Consider the following 26284-nt stretch of genomic DNA (forward strand, 5'->3'; position numbering starts at 1 on the left):
TGCACTTAAGTATGCGCATAAGATGAGTAGAGCCAATAGCTTCAAGAGGTTACACTTATCCAGCATTGCAGGCAGGAGCTGCAGCGTCCTGGGGACAGAATCATAGAATGGTTTGGGTTGGAAGGGTTGTAGCAGAGGCAAAAAGGAGGAGCAAAGGGACACAATGACTGAGGAGACACGCAGCGCTGCTCATCCACCATAAACATGGAGCAGAAAGATCCCTGGAGGTGTTCAAGAAAAGTGTAGGTGTGTCACCGAGGGACACGGATTAGTGGGCATGGTGGGGGTGAGTTGATGTTTGGACCTGGTGATCTTAGCATTGTTTTCCAGCCTTAACGATTCTAGGAGTGTGCAGTTACAATGGTGGTATGGCCAGCACAAGGAGAAATGAAGGGATGGGTTCCTCGAGAGGATAGGAGGGAGCAGCTCTGCTCAGGAAAACGAAGAGCCTCTGGGTGCTGCTGAGGAGTCCAACAGGACGCCAGAGCCAGAAGAGGAGGAAATGGAGAAAAACTGCAGAAAAGCAAGGTTTGAGAAAAGCACAATGGGAAAACGATACATTGTGAAAGCAGTATGAAATATCCGTGCGTTGTTAATGGTTTATGAAGGCTTGGAAATGCGGCGTCGTTGTTCAGGAGGCACCGCACACTGTCACAGTGGAAGTCTGAGAACCACTGACTCCGTCAAGAGCAGAGCCAGAGCACGCGCAGCGTGACAAAAGGGCTCATTCCATTTTCAAGAAACTGGGAAGCCTCTCTAATTCTGAGAACTTTGATTAGAACCTCAGCCTTGAAAAGCGCGATAAATTTGCAACCCAGACCCAAACTGCAGCCAAACGGAAACCACCTGGCCCTCGTCCAGCCGTTTCAGCCGACCGAAACGCAGGGGAAGGGAAGCTCCCGCTGCCCTATCCGCCCAGAAGCCGACGGGAGGGCTCCCGAGGCGGCTGGCGGACGGGGCCCGGCCCCGCAGCGGGAGCGGCGTTAGGGCACGGCGAGCCGCTCTCCGGCCCCGTCCCCTCCCGGGGGCGCCTCCGCCGGGGAGCTCCCCTCAGCGCGGCCAGGTGGGGCCGTCCCCGCCTCCCCGCCCCTCGGGCGGCGCGCTCCCCGGCCGGCAGCGGCTCGTCCCAGCGCTGCCCGCCACGCGCAACAGGTCGGCGCCGGGAGAGCCGCTTCCTCCCGCTCCGTGCGTGTGTGCGCGCCGCTGTGCCGGGAAACAAAGGGGCCGAGCGCAGCTTCTGCGCGGCGCGGGCTCCCGCGTTCAGCCATTTGCAGCGCCCGGCAGCGCCCCTCCGCCTCTCTCTGTGTCTCCATCTCCCCCTTCCTCCCCTCCCTCTCCCTCCTCCCACCGCTCTCCCCCCCCTGTCGCCGGCGTTCCGCGGAGCTGCTCTGCAACGCCGGGCCCGCGGGTGGGCGGGCGACGGGCATCGCGCCCGGGCCGGGACTGCCCGCGGGCTGCCTTGCCGGAGCCGCGCTGCCCGAAGGTAAGCGAGGCGGTGCGCGGTGGCGGCGGCGGCGACCGGGCCGTTCGGTGTCCCCGGGTGCGGGGAGGGGGCCGGGCAGTACGCGGGTTGCCGCCCCAAGGAGCCGCGGAAGGGGCTGCGGCCCCGCGGTAACCGCGTTCGTAGCTGGCTTCTGGCGCACCGCGGGGTTTAATCGCGCTGAGCTTTGACATCCGTCCCCATTAATGCGCCTCGCTGCCCGGCCCTACGAGCGTCTGCCGCCGCCTGTCACAGCGCTGCGCGTTTCTCTCCGTGCTGACTCGCTCTGACCTGCTGGCGGTGCGCCCTGCAGCCGTGTGCGGGATGCGTACCGGCGGCACGGCGGCTGCTTCCCGCCGTAAGTGCTTTACGGCGTGATCCCCCGGCTCGCTGAGAGCTCGTGTGCGGCACTCGGTGTGTGCGTGCACACGGCTCCGCGGCAGGGCAGGCTCCGGCAGTGACAAGTGAGTTCCGCCGAATAGCGTTGGTCTGCCAACAGGATGGTTGTAGGTCTGCGCCTTCAGCGCTGCAAAAGCAGCTCCCCGACCCCAGCTTACACGTAGTGCGGAAAATGACAGTCGGTGTTAGGTTCTACGGCCAACTTCTCCAGCTCAGCAAGGGGAAAAGCTCTCTACAAATACCGTTCTGAATCTTTTAGCACAGCAATTAAACGAAGAATAGAAAAACTAGAACAGAAAGCTGGAAAATGTAGGGCAATAAAAAAATAGAAAAGCAATAAAGAATAGAACAGCAGTAAAATAGAGCGATCCTTTTAATATGATTTGGGACACTAACGAATGGCCTCCATTTGTTTACGTATTTAACCGCCTGTCTCCCAGAAGTGAATTAAATGCTTATACAAAAGTACTGTGTTGCAGTACTCCCTGGTTTTTACAGCTCTGGCCTGCCACCTTCCCTGCCCACGCTGTATTCCCAGTGCCCAACCCACGCTATATATTCTCTCTGTAATTAGGACGTCTGCTGCATGCTGGCAGGTCCTCCAGCCATCCAGCACTGATGGCTTTGTCTGGTCAGGACCCATGGAAGTGCTAAAGCCCAGCCCCTTGCTGCCCCAACCACTCCTCAGGGTCCTGTTCCTGACAGCAGTGGTACTGAACTCAGGATCACACTTGGAGCTGGGATTTGCAGCTCTGGGCCTTTGACAATTATTAGAAAGTCTGAAATCCTTAATAGCTTCCTTCCTTCTTCGCTTACATCACTTTTTTGTGTGTGTAGCAAATAGTCCAAATAGGCGGGCAGAATGATTGTTTGAAACATCAATCAATATTAGATTGCTGTTGTTTGGCAAGCACATTCAATGAAAGCCATTAACTAGCTTTACTATAGTAAAGCAGGATTATAGTATTTAGGGCTAGCCCGGGTTACCTTAGAGACGGCTGTGGTTACATGACTGGATCCAGATCTTGCCTAATGGGGGCTCAGCATCCTGCAGTATCCTGTTGCAAGAGGATGTTAAGGGCAGCTGGCTGCAAAAGATGGCTGTAATAAAACTTGAAAGAAAGCACTGCAGTTTCTTTTAGAGCAGAATTAAACTTGGTGGTGGTGGTGCTCGTTTTGATCCTATGAGATCCTGTGTGGACTTTGCAGGGATTTTTGTGTTGACACGTAGTAAAGTTTTGCAGCACAGCAGTTAGGAAGCTATTTCTTTCCCAAGAACAGAAGCTGAAAAGTTATTTCTTACTACTTTAGGTGCTTAGGTGCTTAGAAGCACTCATTTTAGATGTTTTTATTGTGTTTGATCTCATTGGCCTTCTTGGGACATGCTGCTGCTTTGCTTTTCGCTGGAATGGTCATCTGCCATTGTTTCTGTTTTGCTTTTGTTCTGAGTGTTGTTTTGTTGGAGAACAGGTGTGATTTATTTGTTTTTATTTGAAGAATTATTTTTATTGTAGAAGAATTACTTTACAGCAGTTCAGAGTCTGACAACCAGCTTAACCTGATCTATGGCTGAGACATCATAAAATGAGAGAAGACCTTGTTCCTTCCCCAGCCTGGGCCGAGAGATCCTGTCTTGTGCCAGCTACAGAGCATGTGGCAACATAGTGAAATGGATGGAGATTTCACCCTCCTCCTGCAGTGACCTCAGCAGTTTACTGGCGTAGATTTTTGCTTTAGTATTATGATTGGGGCTGATCCTGTGTCTAGCATTTAAATCTGCAAGGCTGGGACCATAAACACTGTGTTTTCTTAATTAGATGGTGGTGGCAATCCTGTAGTCTTTCTCTGTCCTCCTTGGTTGCTGACTGGCAGTTTTGGCTTTGAAAAAATTTATCAGTAATCTACTTGTTAATACAACTGTGTGTCAATACAAAGAAGTGTTGGCTGCATCCTTTGTTCTGCAGTGCACGTTTCCATCCTTACGCCACATCAATGGACAGGAATTCACAATCAGTTCACTCAGTTTATTTTATGTAAAACAAGCTGAAAAAAAAATCCAGTGGTTTCTCAGATTGTGCACAGAGCATCGGAAGGAAAAGAAAGATGTGTCACAGAAATGCTTTTCAGGTGCAGTGTTTCATGAGCTGCCACTGCTATGCCTCTGGCTCACACACCCTAGCTGACAGCCTTTGTAAATCCACATGGAAGCACGCCAGAAACTGTGACCTCTCCATACAGATCCACATGAGTTGGACAAGCAGCTTCCATGCTGTGTTCTATCACAACCAGGTTGGCATTAATTAATAGTCCCGAAATTATTTTGTGCATACACATGCACAGAGTGCATACATGCAACCACAAAAGCTGTTTGTTGTTTCTCTGGACACTGACTCCCCCAGGAATATTCTGGGAGCAGAGTGAGCCTCCCGAATGGGTCCCTGCTGTTGGAAGGCTCCCAGGCTTTTGTCTCATTTTGGATTATCAACCTGTCAGAGATTGGCAGTATTCTGCTTTTCTTTTTTTTGGTGTTTTTTTTTTTCTCCCCCTTGGAAACAATTCTTCTTTTCTCTCTTGTAAGTAAATGTGAAGAACAGGCCCTGAGAGCTGGAGATAAATTCTGCTTTCTGTGACCTATTTTTTAGTGTTGGGCGCTAAGAACCTAACACCAACCCTATGCTATGGGAATGGCATGCTAACAATAAATGCTCTGATTCACTCAGTCAAAGACAAATCTCATCATGGGAGAGCTTTCCTCTTAGCCTGTAGTCTTCTTTCATCTCTTCTTCACTGCACTCCTTCAGTTCTTCAGTTCAATACAAGCTACTGTACACATTTGTATATACAGTGTGGGAAATCCTGATGCTCTTGAAGTTAATAGGAATTTTCCCTTGGCTACAACAGGGGTGGGATTTAATGTGTTGTGAGATTCTGCCCTTATCAAAAAGCACAGTGAAACTGAGATAAAGTGGTCAGTGCAGAGCCAACATGTTTCTTGTTTAATAACAACTGACATTAGGGTCTCGAAGGACTTCGATTTTCACAGCAAAGCTTTAAAGTAAACATTGTTGGAGTGTACTGCTTTGTGAACTTTGGAATTTGCCGCATATTGCAGGATGGTTGCAATGTGGTGCTGGAAAAGGAAGGCACAGACTGCTCGCGTCTGTTCAGGCAGTGACTTTCACAGGTGCACTTGGTTTGTCAGGATGAGGTCTGTACCACTCTGGTGTTCTACTTTTGTGAGGTATGATCAGAAGGTCTTTGTAATGGGCAGCACAGTTGCAAATGTCTGTCAGACTGTTGGTATCTTAGCCCCATGTCTGGACAGAATCCTTGCCAAGACATTCTACAGCTTCACAAGGTAATAAATACTTCTGTTGTATCCCCCAAAAGAGGCAACTTTGCAGAGAACAGTGTCTGAAAACCTTGCCATCTGCTTTGAGAAGATGCCACTGATAGGTATCTAAATCTCTCTAGTCAGAGGCAACAGAACTTCACATATGGAAGCAAATGATCAAAATCTCAGAATGGTCAAGAATCACAAATTGAGATTTCTGGATTGTGCTTCAGAATCCTAACTGTGAAGCCAAGCACCTGTCTGCCTCATGTTCTGATTTAATGGCATCGGTTCTTACTACAGGTCTGGCCATCTTCAGTTCTGCCCAGGTTGCTGCTTAACAAATGCAAGAGTAGCACCACAGCTGCTGTATCTGATGCAAATTGTTGTCAGCAACTGCGAGACTGAGAGACCCCCCCACGGGATGTGACGCGATAGGCCCTCTCCCTGCTCTATGATTGATGTGTGGCACGTGCCTTAGGGGCGTAGACGAAGCACATAGGTTATATAAGCTAGAGTTCACGTGTAATAAACGCCATTTTGCTGTTCATCATATTGGTGTGTGCGTGCAGTCATTTGGTCCTGGCCTGGTTTTAGGTCAGTACCGCAGGAGGCAATGCAACAGCAAATTTAACCATATGTATTAACAGGGCTTTACAATATTGTACGCAAAGGAATGGTAGGGTAGGCAGCCGTGTTGCAGCCTTCTTCTCTGTGTAAGAAAGACAGAGAGCAGATGTGACAGTCCCAAGATAGCTGTGATCATCATCATCCTTCATGATTATGCTGCCAGTCGATACGTCTGTTCAGAAGGAACACGAATCTTTTGGTGAAAATAGGCATGTCAACATGTACGAGACTGCAGAAGACGAAAAAGTGAACCCCAAAGTAAAGCACAGCATGTGTATTCCTTAAAGGTATCCACAGTGATCCACTCAACACCTGATTTACCAGCAAGGTCATTAGCTGAAACAGAGAAGTTCTATGGCTGAGGGACAGATTGTTTGAACAGAAGATTGCTTTGACCTAATTCAACCAGAAGTTGTTGGCTTGGTACAGGAATAAAATTCTTTGGCTTATGCTTGGAGGAATAAATTAGATAACCAGACAGTGTTTTCTGTGCTTTAAATTCAGGCTTATTAACTGTTAACGAATCTGCTATGTTAAATAAAAAAAAAAAAAAAAATCTATTTATTGCAAGAAATAGTGAATTACACTAAATTGTAAATGTCAAAGTTGAGAAATCAGTGCAGCCAGAAAACCTTTGCCTCAACACTCAGTTCAGCTTATAAAGTTCACAATATGGTAAAAAAAAGAATGTCATGCACCAAATGCAGGAAGTGTCAAGCTGTGGAAACAAAAGTGATTTAATAGGAACCCATTGTGTTTCTGTGTCAGACTGGCCAGAAACTGTTCCCTTCGAGTAATGCAAACGGCATGCATCTCACTCAATTTTCTCTTCTTCCCTTGTTTAGTTCCAGTGATGACATGGCATAGACTCGTATTTTGTTGAGCCCTCAGTTTCATTGTTGCTGCAGACATATCCCCACTGCTTGGTGGAGTCATTGCTGATTCTGTGTGGGTATTTCTGGCAGGGGAGTCTAGCCACGAGAAGTACCTTGACTCCAACATATATTTCTGCTTTGACATCAGCAAAAGTAGTTTAAAAACATGACACAAGCTGGGACAGACTGTGTCCCCAGACAGCTCAGCTGAGCCCTGCCCCACAGAGTATGATGGGAAGAAAAATGGGAATTTCCCTTTCATCAGGGAGCACAACCCTATATTCTTTTTTTCTCTCTTTCCATAACATTTTGATTGTTTATCTGAAAAGCTGTAGTATGAAGGCAAGTAGCTTTCCTCTCATAGTACATAGCTTGATGATTTGGTTGCTCATTTGAGGGTTTTTTTTAAGCTTGTCAGTTAAAGGAAGGAGAAGCAGTGTCATTATTGGTATCTTTTAAAATTTTGGACACAATTCTGGCCTAAGACACCCAAACCAAGAATTAACACTTCTTAGTTGTTTGTGTTAAGCATTTCAGCATTGTAATCTTCAGTATTTCTCCACTGGCTAGTCCTCTGTAGCTCTCATGTGCTGCTACTTAAGGATCCCATTGTATTAGCATACATCTATACCTGCATGCTATGTATCTGTATGCTGCAGATTCCTTTGCAGGAGCTGGATGTGGATGGATCAGCAGTACCATACATCTCAGACACTAAATCCATTTCTCTTTTCCTGTGGGAGAACTGGGAGGTGCATCCCACCCACAAATCAGTTCTGTGTAGGAATATGGCCCCAGGCCTGCACCATCCCCCTCTACCTTGGCCTGGTTTCCATGGAATAATAAATAAAAAATGTCAGACTCATGAGTCACCTAATAATTCACGGTAATAGGTTCAACAATGTACTATACCAACAGCACTTCAATGGCAGATGGAAGTCTGTGCAAGCTAAATCTTTGCTTCCTTTCTGATTAGGGAGTATGGATTGTCATGTTGGACTATATTTTCCTGTCTGTTCTGACTCTTAGGTTTATCTCTGTTGTATTGCCATCTGTTGTATAGAACTGCCCTCAAAGTCAGCCTTTGCCACACTTCAGAGCAATGGCGCATCTCTACATCTTTGAATCCAGTCCACAGGCTGTGTTGTGATAACATCTACAGAAATCTAAAGCTATTTTATGAATCTAAATAGATGTACTGTGACCTTTAGCTGTGGCTGGGTTGGTTCTAAACCTTCAGTTGGGAAAAGTATTGGTGGAAATAGCAAGGAAACTACATGTTGTCAGAAAATGAGAAGGATATCATTCCCTGCATATCTGAAGGATCTCTAAGTATCACTCACCTAATTGGCCAAGAAATCAATGAGCCTGTTCAGTCTAAAGAGGAAATTTTTTCCCTTAAGTACCTGACTTAGACTTTGTCTGGAAGAAGTGATTTTATTATAACATTCTCCTGAAGTTTTGCTTTTACTTTCTTTTCCTAGGTATAAGCCTGAGAAGAATGGGATATTGTTGGCTGTCCTTTGAAGTATATAATTACTTCTAAAGTTCTTTCTCAAGCACAGTGGTGATAGACTTTGGTAGATGGCTCATGCTTTCAGCTCTGTAATGCGTGTTCCTTTCTGTAATGATATTAAAAGCAAAACCCATTTTTATCTTAAGCAAGGAATTCCATTTCATCCAAATTTATTGGCCTGTCTTCTGTGTGTAAAAATAAAAATTCAGTGCGTTCATTGACATCAAACTGTAACACACAACAAAACCTGAATCTTCTCATATTTCCTGAAATCTGTTTGTAAAAATCTGCTGGTTTGCTTGACTTGGCCTTCTGATGCATATTCTCTCCCTCTTTTGTTAGGATCATCATTACCAAAGTGTTTCCAGAGACTTTGAATGTGTTTTAATTATTTATTTGTTGACAGCGCTGTTTAATCTCAAAAACATTTATGCAATCAACATTAACCACACTAATACAACAGCTAGGCTTTTAGTCATTGCAAGCTGATGCCTTGCTCAATGTCTTTACACCTGGTGCATGGCAATTTCCAGAAGTTAAAGTTGGAAAGGATCACTAGATCAGTTAATCTGATAACAGAATCACCAAGGTTGGAGAAGACTTCCAAGATCATCTAGTCCAATCATCCGCCTTCCACCAGTATCTCCACACTAAACCATTCCCCTCAGTACGACATATTAACATATCTTGAACACCTCCGGGGATGGTGATTTCACCACCTCCCTGGGCAGTCCATTCTAGTGCCCGACCACTCTTGTGGAGAAGAATTTGTTCCTAATGTCCAACCTGTACCTCCACTGGCACAACTTGAGGACACTTCCTCTATTCCTATCACTGGTTATACAGGAGAAGAGGCCATCCCCCACCTTGCCACAACCTCCATTCAGGTAGTTGTACAGAGTGATAAGATCTGCCTGAGCCTCCTCCACATGGAACAATCCTGAGGGAACAGTTCCCTCAGCTGCTCCTCATAGAACTTGTACTCTAGACTCTTCACAGCTTCATTGCCCTTCTCTGGACATGCTCAAGGGCCTCAGTGTCTTTCTTGTAATGAGGAGCCCAAAACTGAACACAGTACTCAAGGTGCAGTCTCACCAGAACTGAGTATAGAGGAGCAGTCAGCTCCCTGCTCCTGCTGACAACACTATTTTTGATACAAGCCAGGATGCCACTGGTCTTCTTCGCCACCTAGGCATGCTGCTGATTTGTATTCAGCTGAGCACCAACCAACAGACCCAAATTCTTTCTTTCACACAGTCTTCCAGCCACTCTACCCCAAGCCTGTAGTGTTGCCTGTTGTGTTGTTGTGATCAAAGTGCAGGATCTGGCACTTGGCTTTGTTGAATTTCATCCCATTGGCCTCAGCCCATCAATTCAGTCTGTTTGGATCCCTCTGTAGAGCCTTCCTACTCTTAAACAGATCCACACTTCCTCCCAGCTTGGTGTCATCTGCAGACTTGCCAAAGGTGCCCTCAATCCCCTCATCCAGGTTATCAGTGAGGATATTGAACAGGACAGGCCCCAAAAGCCAACCCCTGAGGAGCACCACTTGTGACTGGCTGCCATCTGGATTTAACTCCATTCACCACCACTCTCTGAGCCTTGCCATTCAGCTAGTACTTTACTCAGTGGAGAGCGTACCTGTCCAAGACCACTTTCTACAAAACAATACTGTGGGATATGTGTCAAGGGCTTTGCTGAAGTCTAGGTAGGCTTTGTCAGCAGCCTTTCCCTCATCTATCAGAAGGGTCTCTCAATCGTAGAAGGTTGGTCAAGCAGGACTTGCCTTTTATGAACATGTGCTGTCTGGGTCTGATCCTTTGGTTGTCCTGCACATATTGTGTGGTCTTTCTCAAGGTCCTGTCAAACTAAATCCTTCCTGTGCCGCAAAGTACTTTCCAGTGAGGCTTTTGTTTGTACAACTCCTAGAGTTAAAGAACACAGCAGTTCTCAATTTTTGTTTCAGAGATTGATAGCACTGGAATCACAGAATCACAGAAACAGCGAGGTTGGAAAAGACCTTCAAGATCATCCAGTCCAACCATCCACCTATCACCAATAGTTCTCACTAAATCATGTCCCTCAACACAACGTCCAAACATTCCTTGAACACCTCCAGGCTCAATGACTCCACTACCTCCTTGGGCAGCCCATTCCCGGTGCCTGACCACTCTTTCAGAGAAGTAGTATTTCCTAACTTCCAGCCTAAATCTCCCCTGGTGCAGCTTGAAGCCATTCCCCCTAGTCCTATCACCAGTTACACAAGAGAAGAAGCCAACTCCCAGTTCATTACAACCTCCCTTCAGGTAGTTATAGACAGCAATAAAGTCTGCCCTGAGCCTCCTCCATGCTGAACAATCCTTTAGCTGTTTCTCATAAGCCCTGTGCTCCAGACCCCTCACCAGCTTTGTTGCCCTTCTTTGAACCTGTTCCAGGGCCTCAATGTCTTTCTTGCAGTGAGGGGCCCAAACCTGGACACAGTACTCGAGGTGCGGCCTCACCAAAGCTGAGTACAGGGGGACAATCACTGCTCTGCTCCTGCTGGCAACACTGTTTCTGATGCAAGTCAGGATGCCATTGGCCTTCTTGGCCACCTGGGCGCACTGCTGGCTCATGTTCAGCCCGGCATCAATCAATACCCCCAGGTCCATTTCCTCTACGCAGTTTTCCGGCCATTCTCCCCCAAGCCTGTAGCGTTGGCTGGGGCTGTTGTGGCCAAAGTGCAGGACCCAGCATTTGGCCTTGTTGAAAATCAGGGTCTTCCTGTATCAGATCAAATGTCCAGCATCCAGCCTCCCACATGTACCACAATCTAGTATTAAAAGAAATGTGCAACAAGGTAAAAATATGTATTTCCTCACATAAAAGTAATTTATCTTTGAATACTCTGATCACTTTTCGGCTCAGCATATTCTTAAACTCGTTACAGTTTTAGTGTTTAGCATGTGTATTCATTAATCTCTTCAGTTAATACCTTCCCTTCCATGAGCCTGTTCTTCATTCTTCCCATTGATTCATGCAAACCTTTAGCATTCACAATATGCTTTGGCAGTCCTTTTTTTAAATTTTCCTTAGTGCTATAAATGTTCTGTTTAGGCTTCCATCCATTGGTTTGTTTAGGCTTTTCTCCATGAGCACCATCCGTATGCAGACTTTTCATGCATCCATACTTGTGCACAGTCATTGAGTCACAAAACAAACATACCAAGCCCCAAGCCCTGAAGAAGTGTGTGCACTTCATTTCTCAGCTTGCACTACCTGTTCTCCCAGCTGCTGGCATGAGCTTCCTGCTCTCCGAGACGTGGATGTGTAGCTGCGAGGTGCCAAAGGAAAGCACACTCAGTGAGGAGTTGAAGTAACCAAGTGTCTGGATGCAGAGTGTTGCACTGTCTCTCTCTGAAGGGTTTTCTATGGTTCTTAAGTTATTCAGTACTGTCTATAATATCTATACTCCTTCCAAGGTGTAGGTCCTGGAATATCCATCCATCCATCCATCCATCCATCCATCCATCCATCCATCCATCCATCCATCCATCCATCCATCCCTCCCTCCCTCCCTCCCTCCCTCCCTCCCTCCCTCCCTCCCTCCCTCCCTCCATCCAATCTATCCATCTTCACTGTAAACTGACTGATGCTGTAGATGCAGAGATATCTTTCTCCCTTCTGTTGCTCCTTGTTTCCCAGTGTACCCAGTTCATGGACTGCATTTGTCTTTTTAGCTGTAGCACTATGCTGGTGGGTTGTGTACAGCTTCTCATTTAATGGTGTGGTGTTAGCCTCTGTCCCGATCTGGTTAGGTATACAATTGTATCAGTATCAGTTACGAAGGTAACCAAACTTCAGTTTGTCATAGACATGACCACAGGCTCTCACTTTGTATCTCAACAGTAATTACAAGGCTATTTCTAGAACTAGAGGGGATTCTCTGTTGCCATACCATTACCTGTGTAGTCCATTAGTGACAAAGGCATCAGCCCTAGAGCTTTCCCCAGAGGCATTGTAACCCTGCAAAGCCCTGCTTCTGACCTTCTTTTTTGTTAGACTTTTTTACTTCTATCAGATGATGACTTGCACTTAGAGATGACTTGCACTTAACCTTTCCTAGCTTTGGATTTTGTGGGAGTGTTATTTCCTTTTTGGTGTGAGAACTCCAGAGAGACACCACTGCTCCTTAACTACTTCTGAAGAGTCTAAACTGGAACTAGAGAATGTTGCTCTCCACAGATATTGCTGTTAAGAAAGCCGTTCTGTGGTCATGATGACTCCTCAAAACTTGTGTATTTTTAGTTTGACTTGCCAGCTAGAGTATCTGTTTCATCAAGATTTTGATAACATTTTTATTATGACTGATTTCCTCTCCCCTAATGCTGCCGGATGCACTCATACCCTTTTTTATCCTCTGAGTTCCTGATGAGGAACTGCTACCCACATGTTCCTTGTGTGGTCTGTAGTCATAAGCTGTATTTCTTAGATGTTTGTTTTTCATCTTGGTTGTATGAAAATGTTGCAGTTAAGAGATAAAAAGATGCATACCTCCAGTGCATACTGGGAGAAAATTAAAGCACCCTGAGAGGTTACAAGGAGGATGCATATGCAACTTGAGCGTGCATACATTGAAGGCATACATTCAGTAGGCAGGCTAAGACACTGGGAATATGTTGCTCCATTTTGAGCACTCCAAATTTTAAACATGGAAAAAAAACCCCAAACATATTCTGCAGTTTTCTTGGTGAGCCTTTGAAAGACTTTTATTTTCTTAACTAGTAGGAAATTAAGCAAATTAAGTGATTGAGGTCTAGAGTTTAAATCTGTGATAGGATGCAAGATTTCAGGTGCCACAAACAGCCACTTTCAGAGAAGTGGCAACTCTACTTTCCAGATGTTTTCTCCAGTTAGGAAAAACCTGTTGTTCTTCTGAGATTTCACAGACCTGCTCAGTGAGCAGGAGTATAACAGACTGTTTTTATAAAGGAGAAAACCTCTTCACACTCAACTCCAGAAGATTTTGCCTTCTCCCAGACTGAGCTGGTTGTTCTCAGTCTGCACTACAGTACTGGCCAGTTCTACCTTTAACAGCCTTCTTTCTGTTTTTAAAATAAACACAAGAGATGTTTTCTCTCTTTTGATTATTGTACCACTTTGGACTCCTTAATCGTCTCAATCAGATGACTCCTCTATCCTGAGGGAATTCTCCACTGGGGTAAGATTTGGCAGAACAAGTTTTTACAAAAGCATTTCCTGGACTAAGGTGGAGCAGAATGGCATTCTGTGAGATCTGAACTGGTCTGTGGTCTCTCAGGGAGGATAGCCTGTTAATGTAAATTAGAGTTGTTTATGATAGGGAAAGCTCTACTTTAATTTACCCTGGGACTGAGTCAGAGTAGTTTCCATTTGTGAACCAGCGAGCAATAACCCAATTCCTCCCACATGCACATAGTCCCCAGAGAAAGTGGGTCTTCCTAGAGGACAGGGTTTATGTCAGAGGTTATTGGCACTGGTCAAAAAAAGAGAAATAAATAGAGAGAGAACAAGGCAAAACAGGCATTTAATTTGATTTTATCAGAAGAGCTGCCAGACAAATGCTGTGCCAGGAAACTTTACCTGCAGCTCTTCATTACTTTTCCTCTGTCAGGAAAAAACTGTGCCTTCTTATCTGTTCTGTTAACTTGAGCAAAGTCTCTTAGCATCTGAGGTTGGGGGCATGCATCCAGGACATTGCAAGCATGTCACTGCCAAGTCTGTAAACACAGTTCGTGTTTGTTGGCAGTTCCTCTGACCATTAACATTACATCATCTCTAGGCCAAGCCCATGATAATGAGAACAGTTTCAGTCCATGTAATTTAACTTCTGACTTAAAAGACCCCAGTATAAAAGGTGACATCAGTCTGTGGATGCTATGTACTCTAGACAGCTTGCATCCTTTTCCAGTACTTACCCTGCTTGCCAGTTTTGAGTAGAAGTATTAAAAGCCATGTTGGTTTTAAGCCAAACTCTATCATCAGGAACTCTGATCTTTTAGAATCAGCAAGGTTATCATTTATCTTCCATGACTGTAAGTTTTGAACGCTCTGTCAGCAAAAGAGCAATACAACTTTTTGATCATTGTAGATAAGTTAAAAAAAAAAGAGAGAGAAAAAAAACACCAAACCAGGAATTCAGTATTGTATTTCCATCAACCCCTTCCAGCTTCTTCCTGTTTTACAATATATTTGTGACCTTTTTTTAACTGAGGATCAGTTGTGTTGCTCAGTAGTGGGAAGGTTCTGCAGCTTCTGTGAATTGTTTTTTCATCTTTATATTTGTGTAATCCCTATACTTTGTTTGCAGCTAGGTAAAGGTGCTAAGATTTCTAGTGCAGTCTTTGGTTTGTGAGTTACAAAGTCCTCCAAACCCTCTTTTAGTTTTTCTAGGTCTCCAGCTTCCCTGCAGAGCTCTTTGTTGCCTAAATTGCATGCGATACTTTGATTCAAATCCTCATTATGCTCAGCATGAATTTCTGCATATTCCTGGTAGTCAGCTATAAATATAACAGAAGACAATTTTGTACAGAATTCCTCTGCTTGCTACTAGCAAGCTGTACCATCAGCCCTTCTTCCTCTGATTGCTCAAGAGGATGTTAACGCGGGTGTTTGGTAGGACTGTGGTGGGTGGCAGCTCTTTCTCAGTAATATTTTAGTCACAAGGCAAATTTCTAACCAGGTAGATATCTGTACAGGGGAGAAGGTCTGATTATTGTGCTTGAGGAGGATCTCACCCCTTTTGTTTTCATTGCCTGAGAATTTTGAGAAGATCACTTTTTCTAGATGCCATTTTTGACAACTTCAAATGTTCCAATTGGTGATTTTCCTTTGAGATATGATGCAGGTAATAAATTTCATCATACACAGATAACCCTGGTGTGGCAGTTTCCTGCTTTTGACCTTTCTCATTTGGTCTCTCCCATTTTAATTTTGGTAGTATACTCTTTCAGTCGTCTTTTATTGTTTCACTTGCAAAATCAAGAAGTAGGCTGAGAGGTTGAAGCTACATGTAGAAGGAGAATGGAAATCCGGAGGAGAAGGTAGGAGAGGTAGTTAAAGAAGTGAGCTATCTAGATCTACAAAAAATCATGATGTTGGCAGCAATGGGGAAAAGCATATTAGTACCCTTCAGATGTTCATGACAAGTCTTTCCAAGAACTGTATTGAGATACGAGTAGAATATCAGCCCCTGGAAGAGGAGGCAGACACAATATATTTCAATTATTTACTTACATTACACTGATATTATACTGGTAGCAATTTTCTTTAAATAACAGTACATTACAGCTTGGCATCCTAGATGTTTTTCAAACCATCTCCATTTGACATTTGTCATTTTGCAGGTGTCTCTACAGAAGCTATTCTTGGTCGAAGCTGATCATTGGCACTATGGAGTGCCTGGATCAGAAAACTGATTAATCTTAATACCTACAGTATAATAAAATAAGAAGTGGTTGGATAGTGAATTCAGTACTGTGAAGACTCACTGAAAAATAAAATTACATCAACAGGGATGCTGCCTAGTTTAGAGTTATTAATGAAGCAGTCTTACACATCAAGTGTACAGGGAGAACGTTTCATTTCTCTTCATCCATGTAATGCTACAGCAGACAAGTCAGTAAAGCCTAACTTACCAAGTTAGGTTCTGGCCCTTGGAGATCTTGCTACTAAGTCTATTCAGAGTTCATAACATTTCGTATAATGATCTTAAATGTTAGATTTTAAAATACCTAAATGCGAAAATGGTTGTGAAATCTCTCTAGTTTTCAAATGCTATTTAAGCCTTGTAATAGTCTGAAAGGCTCAAAAAGCCAGAAATCAAACCACAGTATTGATTTGTCCTCTAATTGAATGTTCTCAAATGTAATAGAAAGCCTTTTGTAGGGCAAATGCACAAGACAAATACGTAGAAGACTGATCTAGTGTGCAATCGTGGCTGTCTGGATTTCATGTCTGTGTCAGAGGCTTCCAGACAATGTCATTCACTAATTATGTTTTCATGAAAAAGTCTCCAAAAGTTGGACACACCCAACAGTAGTTTAATGGGATAAATAAGTAATCTATACTGCAAGGAAATTACAAGCTATAATTTGCATAGAAAGGACTTAATCTTCTTTCAAATAGAACTTGGTCTATAGATCCCTGTTGCATGAAATCAAGTACTTTTGGACAATTTTTGTGTATTGTTTATCAAAACTTAAAGCAAACCCATGAAATTCATAAAGAAACAAGACAAACTTTTTTTTGTTTTTGTTTTTTTTGGTGGAATTCTGAGAACTACTTTTCTGAAATGTGGATAGAACTCATTAGTAATTAGGCTGACAGGGACTAACCTACTCAGAGCCATGCTTTACAGCCTGACATTTTCTCATTAAGAAGAGTCATGTTCTAATGATCTACTGTGATTTTTACTCTTTTCTGCTTTTTTGTTAGCAGAAGTCTTAAATCTTGAACCAGGCCTATGAAGTTTGATTACATCTTGCTCATGCATTGTTGCTGTGTCTGCTGTTATATATATGTCAGATTGCTTTTGTCATAAGAAAATAAACTCTTTGGTTTGTTTTGTAAACAACAAAAGTTGTTGAGTTCTATTAGCATAATTGTGTAGGGTAACTGTAACTGTAGGGTGCTATTGATGTTATTTTAAAGGAAACATAACCTTAGTAGCCTTGAACTTATGAGTGAGCTGAGACTAAATCTATTTTGAAGCTGATCAATTTTTCATGTTTTTTTTTTTTTTTTTTTCTTTTTTCAGGAGGAATGCATATGAGGAGCAGTGATATGAATAAACCGTCTTGAAGTTCATGTAGAAGATATGTTGGCTTGTAGGAAATCTTCCAGAACAAATTGCAACCATTGTCTTCCCCTGAAGTAGCTGTACAAGATGAACAGGCTGTGATAATAGTCCTAACTGTTTGACTTGAAAGGACATGTTTTCAGGTTGCTCAGCATGGTGTGGGGCTGAAAGGATGTTTCCGTGAAAGGATGCTGCACATGAAAACTGTTTAAAATTTTCATATGATAACAGAAAAAACAGAACTGCTTTGCAGGCTATTGAGGTGTGATATTCATAAAGGGAAGACGTTCAGGTTTTCATGGGCATCGTCTGACTGAGGAGAAGCCATTACTGTCCAGGCTGCAGAAGCTCAAGGCTCTCCAATGTCCCCCAGCAGGTGATGGGCATTCCAGTACGACCAAGACCTGTCCAGAGCAGCGCTGTGCAGCGCCAGAGCAGCTAGTGTGGCTGTGGTGGAGTGTGGCTCCATGGAGGGCAGCGGCACAGTGGAGGAGGAGGAGAGTGGGGCCGGGTCTGGAGCCCCACCACTCACCCTGTCCTCCCCCTGCAGCTTCAGCTCTTCTCTGTGCTTCAGCTCTGCCACCTCTGAGCAGGGGGCCCCATCACCATCCTCTACTGGCAGCCATGTGGTGGAAAGCCAGTGGGAGCTCAACAGTGTGGCCTCTGAGTCGGAGGAGGAGGAGGCGAGTGCACGAGAGCCACCAGCTGGCACACAGCCTGCAGGGCGGCCAGCTGAGGAGCCCGACCTCGTGATTGAGGTGTCAGGGCAGCGCATCCGGGCACACAAGTCGGTGCTGGCAGCCAAGAGCGACTACTTCCGAGCCCGCGCCTCGCGAGATATCCTGCGGGTGAAGGGGGTGAGCTACGGGGCGTTGAGGCTCCTCATTGACTATGTCTACACAGCCCGCATGGGCGAGGTGCGGCACGACAACCTGGCCGAGGTGGTGAGCGGTGCCCGTGTCCTCCAAATGCCCTGTGCCTTGCACTGTGCTGCCGAGGCCATGCGTGCCCAGCTGCGCCTTGACAACTGCTACCAGCTCCTCTGCCTGGCCAAGAAGCAACGACTGGCAGAGCTGCGGGAGGCCGCCTACCGCTTCATGAGTGACCACTATCTGGAGGTGCTGCGTGAACCAGGAGTCTATGGCCGTCTCAGTGGGGCAGAGAGGGACCTTATTCTGCAGCGGCGCCTGGAGGCTGGACGACGCTGCCTCTTGGTGGCTGAAGTCAGTGATGCTTTCGAGCGGCCTGGTGGTGGCAGCCGACCACAGAGCCGTGAGAGCAGCCGCCCCCAGAGCCCCTCTTCTGTGATGTCTTTGGAGGAGAGTGGCTCCCTCATCCATTGCTACCATGAGGCCAGCCGTGAGTGGAGGGTGCTGACGCGTCTGCCTGAGGAGGCCAATGCCAAGGGCTGCGCCATGTGTGTCCTCCACAACTACCTCTTCTTGGCAGGGGGCATTGCTGCAGGGCCAGCGGGCAGCGAGCCACGGGCTCGCCTCTCTGACAAAGTCTTCTGCTACAACCCCCTCACTGACACATGGAGCCAGGTACGCCCACTGGCTCAGCCTCGCTCACAGCTCAAACTGCTGGCTCTGGATGGTTATCTCTACGCTGTGGGGGGCGAGTGCCTCTTCACTGTGGAGAAGTATGACCCACGGGCTGATCGCTGGAGCCCCGTTGCACCCCTACCCAAGGGAGCCTTTGCCGTTGCTCATGAGGCCACCACTTGCAATGGGGAGATCTATGTTTCAGGGGGATCTCTCTTCTACCGACTGCTCAAGTATGACCCCAAGCGTGATGAGTGGCAGGAGTGTCCTTACAACAGCAGCCGTCGACGCTCTGCCGACATGGTGGCCTTCAAGAACTTCATCTATCGCTTTGACGTGAGCAGCGGCCGTGGTGGAGAGCAGGGCCCAGGTGGTGGGACTGGTGCTGGTGTTGAAGTTTTCCGATACAACACAGTGGCCAAGCGCTGGAGCCAGTGTGCCAGCTTGCGGCCCAGCAGTGGCCCCATCCAGCCCTTCCGTTGTGCTGCCTTGGGTAACACCATCTACTGTGTCAACCGGACTGGAACTCTCCGCTTCATCTTAGCCCAGGATGGTGAGGTGGAAGCAGATGGTGGGCTCAAGGGTACCTTTGATGGTGAACTTCTCAAAGCTCCATTTGATGCTAAGGGCCTCCTCCTACCCTTTGTGCTTACTCTTCCAGAGAAGCTGGAGAAAGCAGGGGACCAAGAGGGTTCCCTCTCGCTGTGAGTGGCCAGCCTCGCTCTGGTGTGCTGGTCAGAGGGCTGGGTTGCAGCTTTTGGGGAACATGCAAATTCACTCCCACAGAGGGGACCCTCTCCAGCATGTTTGCAGAGAGAAGGGGCTCCCTCCTTCCCTCTCCCAAGGTTTTGGTCTGGAAGTGCTTGGTTGTCACTTGGGTAACTCCTACTGTGTTGCCTTGCTTTGTGTGAAAAGCCGAGCAAACCAGAGGAGAAGCTGCTATAAAAGGATAATCTCTGGATTATGTTTGTGTCAGTTCCTGACACTTTTTTGCACCTGGAGTTCTAAAAATTCCTGACAACAGTGTCATAACAAAATGTTCCGATTAGTTTTGGTTGTGTGTATGCATGTAGTTGTGATCTGGGCTGGAGCCTCTTCTGCCACCTGTTTTCTTTTCTCTCCTGGATGATTCCAGAGGATAAGCACTGCTGGCAACATCGCTTAACTGTATTTGTTCTTATGTCAAATCAACTGTTTCCTCTGCTAGAAAAGTATAGGAAGATCATCTCAATCACAGCGTCTCAGTGCAATAGATGGTTTTAGGAAGACATGGCACTGTGTGGTCCCAGGAATTTCAACCATGATGATGTAACAGATACCAGACGTAAAGCTTTAAGCAACACAAATGTGTGCCGCATGTTCATATTTGGAATATACAAAAAAAGGAAGTTAGTTGTTTAAAATGCGGCGTGTCATGGCAGATATGAAATGTTGATATGTTCTTTATTTGAAAAAGGCAAGATTTCTGTATAAAAAGACACTGTTTTATTACTTTTTTATCAGAGATTTTAAATTATAACAAAAATGGACTTTAGCTGTTTGGACTGTGGCAGATTTACATGACCATGTAGACCACTAGAGCTGTGGGAAATATTTTGTACTTCAACTACTCTTTAATTAACTGCAGGTCGAGGAAAATTAATCTAAACCAAATGTAAATTCTTCAAAACTGTCTGCAGACAGCTTAAATGTTTCTTTGTATGTTCAGTACCCTGTGGCAAGAGGCTTTTCCAACTTAATGCAAGACCATCAAAGGAGGACATGGTAAACAGGAATGTGTTACACATGTTGATTTTATTGTGCACTAGCATGATGTTATTTCCCTACCTTTGGATTGAGAGACTGCTTTATTTATTTTGATTGATTGCTGTAATCAATAAGCCCTTGTCAACTGCAGTACATGCTGATGGCCTATGCTGTCATTGGGATTCCGAACCACTCAGATGCTGTTTATGGAGCAGCATCCTAACGAGACACAACCCCAGAGAAATTCTTCTTGCCTGTGCAAAGGCAGAGCATACTTTTTTTGTCATTTTACTTGGAACTGGAAAAGCATAAACTGTCTACATAGACAAAGTATACTGAAAAGGGCACTTGCATTTATTTTAAAAACTTTATATATATATAAAAAGTCAATAGACAGACAAGGCAAATGTTTTAGCTTTACTGTAAACCACTGAAACCTTTTCTGAAAAATAGAACCAGTGTTTTTACTATTAGTGATTCAGCCTGGAATTGGCATGGACTATGGAAGGGAATTGTTTATATTCAAAGTTCTAGTATAGATTCATATTTTAGAAATAAATAGGGACCTTACATCAAAGAGCAGCAGATCTTTTTATGTTTTATTAAGATGTTTCCATTAGCAGAACATTAGCATTCTTATGTTATGGCTAGTTCCAAAGGGAGGCAGCAGGTTCTGTCCTAAGAGACACCATCTTCACAGAAGATGGTAGTGAAGTTTATAGATATTTCTTTCTTTTCCTTCCCAGTTTTTTTTTCTTCCTGTTGTTTTTATTTTTTTATTTTTTTCTCCTTCACTATCTGTCCTGCATTTTAATACAGCTGATCTGATTTGCCATCTTTAGAGAACAGTAGTTTGGTTCTGACAGTTCTTAGCCACACGAGCCCATTTCCAGTGAGCTCATTAAAGCATCTCCCAGGTGGGAGCTGCACTCTGATGCTTATCTTAGCCTCACTGCAGGACGGTGCAGTGGAATTTAGTGCCACAGATGGTGTATTTGTTAGTGATTAACAAAGAAACTGTTGGGGTTTTTTTTGTTTGTTTGTTTTTTCCTGAAAGATGATCTTAATTCTTTGACAAGAATGCTTGGAGATATTGACTCAATTAAATTACAGTGTTGTAGCTTGAGCAGGAAAGAAAATGATGTATTTGCCTTCAGCATCATTTTCTATTTTAACTGTAGAAGGTATTTAAAGCTGTGTAGTGAAATACTTAGGTGGATATTTAAACTGAAGACGTAAGTGCTAGGCCAGGTTTTGAATTAGCAGTCACCACAAACGCCCAAGTGTCAGTTCTATCTTACAGTACCGTGCAGTTTTGTAGTTCAAAATATTTAGTAGTACAGTTTTTATGTTACAGCATAGTAGGGAATCGAGCCAGCTTTGTCACTCCTATTAATTGGTCATTAATTAAGCATTCTCATTCCTGTTAATGCACGAAAATGCTGCTGAACAAGTTTTGAGAAGTCTCCCTGATTTGAGATGCAAAAAATATGTTGCAGACTTTGAGGAAGGAATGAAACACATCCTTTCTTCCAGAACTTGTTGCTATATACTATGAATAAATAGATTTGGAAGTAATCTTTACAGCATTATGTGTTTGCCAAACGTGCTGTGGTTTGTATTTTTGCTAGCTTACATCATTAGCAGAGATTGTTTCAAGTGCCTTCCCACTCCACTGTCACACAGTGAGAGCAGAGTCTGGTCTCCATTAGCAGCTGTCCATCATGCCTGTTTCCTTCCTACACTCTGCGTAATCACAGCCTGATGACTGACTGCAGTGCTGTGTTTCAGCCCACGTTTCCTACTCTGTGGCCTCTCTTTCCTCCCTGCTAAGCCTGAGGCAGATTTGCTGGAAGCTGTTTTTTTTCTGCAGCTTGCGTCTTTTACTATATTGAAAAAATTAATGCTTGGGTACTAAAAGCAGGATTTAAATAGACTTCAGGAGTGGAAGACCAGATGATGTGATACCCAGGAGCCACTGCTGTAATATGTTTGTATGGTCCAAACCAAAGTGCCATGCTACCCTCACACTGTTTGTATATGTATAGCTTTTAAAGCAGTCATTTATATAATTGCCTGAAGGCTTCTGCATTTGCATGGAACATGGACACGGTGTTTGCTTTCTTAGCCTGCAATGATTTAACCCAAATCCCTGGAGGACTGGAGGACTTGGAGCTAATCCCTGCTCTCTAAATATTTGCATTACAGTATAATACAATGTTTTGTGTTATGCACTAGATGGCTAAAAATCTCAGAAATTATCCAGATAAATGAATTCAAACCGCCATCCTCACTGAGTGGTCTGAGACAAGCTGGAGAGCCATTTTCTTTCTCCATGAATCTCACAATCTCCTCTCCCACCTTTACCAGGGCATGCAGGAAATATTTTTTCTGTGTCCTCTTTCCTAAGGTACTCCTGTTTTCCAGGTCATCTTCCAGAAGACATAGGCTTGAATTCTCCTGAGCAGAGGAAGGAGGGAACTCAGACCTCCCACATTACGTGTGTGTATTCTGAAATCTGGATATTCGTAGAAGAATATTGATACCACATCCTGTAGCTTCTTTCAGGAACAAATCTCATGCAAAACTTTCAAAAGCACATACAGGCTCCAGTTCCTGTAATTCACGATATGTTTAGTGTTGGTACAATGGGACAGGTTTTCTGGAGAAAGGTTTTTCAGATAGGCTCTGAATTTTGGATCTCCAGGCTGGGGTGAGGGGCTCCATGTACTGTACCAGGAGACTGCAGAGGTATTTTAGGTCCCACTCAGGGGCAACGCCTTGTTTAAGAGGCATGCATGGCATGGAAATGCCAGGAGCCTTCATTGCATCTAAATGAAATCCCTGCATGAATAAAGAAACAGACCACCTCAGCAAATGCTAATAACAGACAGAAATTTACTATTTCCACTAACTGGTTCTGTAAAAAGAATTTAATTACAGCAAAGCCTTTGGTACAAATTCTGTTTATTCTTGGAAAATAAGTCAAAGGAATAATTAGCAAAAGAATAATCCTATTTGTGAAAACAGGCACTGCTAAGCAACATGGGAAGGATGCTAATCGTACCCTACTAATGAATAAAATTATGCAGCAGCTGATGTAAATTCTGTCCACAAAAACAAATCCTTTGCAAACAAGTACATGGTTAAATTTTAAGAATGAATTATGCACATGAAAGCTGTAACTCTCCTGTGCTGTTTGAATGGCTCTCAGAGTACTGTATCCCAATGTTCACTATTCATGAGTGGCCTGTTGCTTTTCTTGCTTTATGGTATCTGTTCCATTGACTGCTCTGTAGATGGGTTGCCCTTCATTACCACAAAGCTTAACATTGGCATGGGGGTGATTTGCTTTGTGTCTGAAATGACGTGTAGTGCTTTCTCCTTGAATGAATCCAAAGGATTTAGAATTATCTTTCTTTGGGCTTTTTATTTTTTTAGTGGCGTTGCTTTTAGGAAACTTAAGAGGGCACAGGAAGGGAAATGGTAGTACAGTGGAGGAGCTGTGGTAACAAGCATTTAATGACTTTCTGTCTGCCATTTTTCTACACATCAGATGCACGTTGGACTGAAAAGGATGGCTCTGTGTAGCTATTAACAGTGTGATCCCAAGTGCTGCTGTGGCAAAGTATGTTTTCATTTAACTGTATTCACTGGCTCAACTCTTACTCTGTGATCATTTAATGAAGATTAGTAGTAAGTCCATAATAAAGTAGATTACTGGAACTATTCTGAATTGACATTACAGCTACTAAAAGCAGAGATTGACACCCAAATTCAGTAAAACCGTGCACTCAGAATATGTAATAATGTACTTTTCATTTGTTTTGGCTTAATGAATGGTGCTGTAAGAAGTGCTGGAATGAGCCCATCTGAATTAGGAAGCAGAAGGCTATTTTAGAGGCTCTCTAAGCTTCATAAATTACTCAGCGAGAGAAAATGGGAGAGTGAAGAGGGGGGAGAGGAGGAAGAAGGAGAACTAGGAAAGAAAAATACCTAGCACGTGTTCAGTAGAAACAAGTAGCAGAGAAGGAAACCGGAGTTAGTATTGAGACTGTGATGACTATGTGACCAATTTTCTTTCAAGTATTTTTTAGGTAGCTTGAGTTTTTTATCTATTATGTTGTCGGTCTTGTCGTTCTGCACCTGCAATTCATCTCAAACAACCACAGTGTTCAGTAATCTGCTTTTTGTAGGAGCTTTGTGCTTTGCTTTTAAGTTTTGGTGGATAAATCTTGGACAAATCTGAAACCATAAAGTAACCATGTTGATGCTGCCACTTAAAACAGGTTAAGTCATGCAAATGCTTTAGACACTGTTCACAATTCAGGTGAATTACATGTGATGTATTAACAGTTCATTTTCAAAGTGTATATAGGTAAGGTCACTGTAAAGCTTTTTATGTATTCCAACTTATGCTGTAATGAATAAATACATACGAAAGGCTTATGCTCCCCGTAGAGGTTTCTGACTAACTGTTGTTTTTTCTTTGTCATCCATTTGATCATTAAACAGTATCATGTATGTTCTTATCATAAAGCAAAGGCAAAATTAGATGGATGATCACAAAGTCAAAATCTTCAGGAAATGTTTCACCATGCCCTGAATATTAGGAACATGAAATACTCGGTGGTGAAAGCCCTGTTTCAAGTACAGATTTGCATAAACTCCAGTTCCACTGATTTTTATTTTCTGTTATGTTTATTTTTTTTTCCTGGAAGAATGTGAAAATATTTACTTGTGACTGTTGTGTCCAGGTTTTCCAAGTGTGCTCTCCTTTCTATGTCAGACATAGGATTTTTGACAGCAGTAGATTTACAACAGTATAAGAGCAGAATCAAGCACAACTTGAGCTTAGGATGTTGTCTCCTACTTATTGTCTCATCTGTTATTTTGCTGAAATGATATCATAGAACCCTTTTGAAAACTCCAGGATCCATAGTGAGACTCAGTGGAGTTTGACATGGTATCATTCATGTTGCATGTAATTTTCCTTTGCCAACCCAATGTACAAGTTCTATCTATTTTGACTTTTTTACGTTTTCTTCATAACACCCAAATTATGCTGCTGGATAAACCAGGATAAATCAGGAATGACTTAACCAAATGTCTGAGCTTGCCAGAAGAGTTGTTTCACTATGTCCCAGAGTTTTGATCTGACTTACTAAGGATCTATTTAGGAAAAAAAGAAACACCTTATGGATTTAGGCAATCACTAATTCAAAGTGTATTTTTTGCATGTTTTCTTGTTTTTTTTTTAAACTTGATTTCATTACAACATTATTTTTTTTTAAAACTATGTCACTTTCTGTTTTTCTCTGAGCTGTTAACTAGATACCAGGAAACATAGTGCCCGTGATGTTTCATGTTAAATGTATATTCCCTTTAGGTTCACTGACCATTGTCATAGAATGATTTGAGTTGGAAATTTAAAGGCCATCCAGTCCAACTTCTCTGTGATGAACAGGGACACTTACAGGAGATCAGAGTGCTCAGGGCCCTGCCCAGCCTGGCCTTGGGTGTCTCCAGGGATGGGGTGTCCACCACCTCTTTGGGCAATGTATATCAATACCTAACCAGCCTTAATGTAAGAGACATTTTCCTTACATCCAATCTAAGTCTCCCCTCTTTTAGTTTGAAGCTATTTCCCCTTTTCCTGTCACAGAAGACCCTACTAAAGAGTCTGCCCCTTTATTATTGCCCCCTCATTCCTCAGGTTAGTTAGCCCATAAGCTCAAGCATCAAAACTGGTAAGAAATATGAATGGGCCAAAGAACTTATGTCACATTATGGCGCTAATTTTCTAGTTCTGAAACACTGCACCAACTGTGGCACAAGGATTTGGGTTTCAAAGTCACCCTGATTTGGGTGCAGAGCATTCCCTCATATCATCTGTGTCCAAGTATGATGCACATTTTTAACATGATGTTTAGCATTTGTTT

General features: G+C 44.0%; 1 protein-coding gene across 1 annotated transcript; it reads left to right on the forward strand.

Moving 5' to 3' along the window:
* Positions 1 to 1122: 1122 nt before the first annotated feature.
* On the forward strand, positions 1123 to 24802 carry KBTBD11 (kelch repeat and BTB domain containing 11). Its single transcript, XM_048936115.1, has 2 exons — positions 1123 to 1483; positions 17011 to 24802. The coding sequence occupies exon 2, from the start codon at positions 17520 to 17522 to the stop codon at positions 19302 to 19304; it is 1785 nt and encodes a 594-aa protein (XP_048792072.1). The 5' UTR covers positions 1123 to 1483; positions 17011 to 17519; the 3' UTR covers positions 19305 to 24802.
* The last annotated feature ends 1482 nt before the right edge of the window (positions 24803 to 26284 follow it).

Source organism: Lagopus muta, chromosome 2, assembly GCF_023343835.1.
Source record: "Lagopus muta isolate bLagMut1 chromosome 2, bLagMut1 primary, whole genome shotgun sequence".
Lineage (NCBI taxonomy): Eukaryota > Metazoa > Chordata > Aves > Galliformes > Phasianidae > Lagopus > Lagopus muta.

Excerpts from the sequence above, each read along its gene's own strand:
- KBTBD11 (XM_048936115.1), top strand. The coding sequence starts at position 17,520 with ATGGAGGGCAGCGGCACAGTGGAGGAGGAGGAGAGTGGGGCCGGGTCT.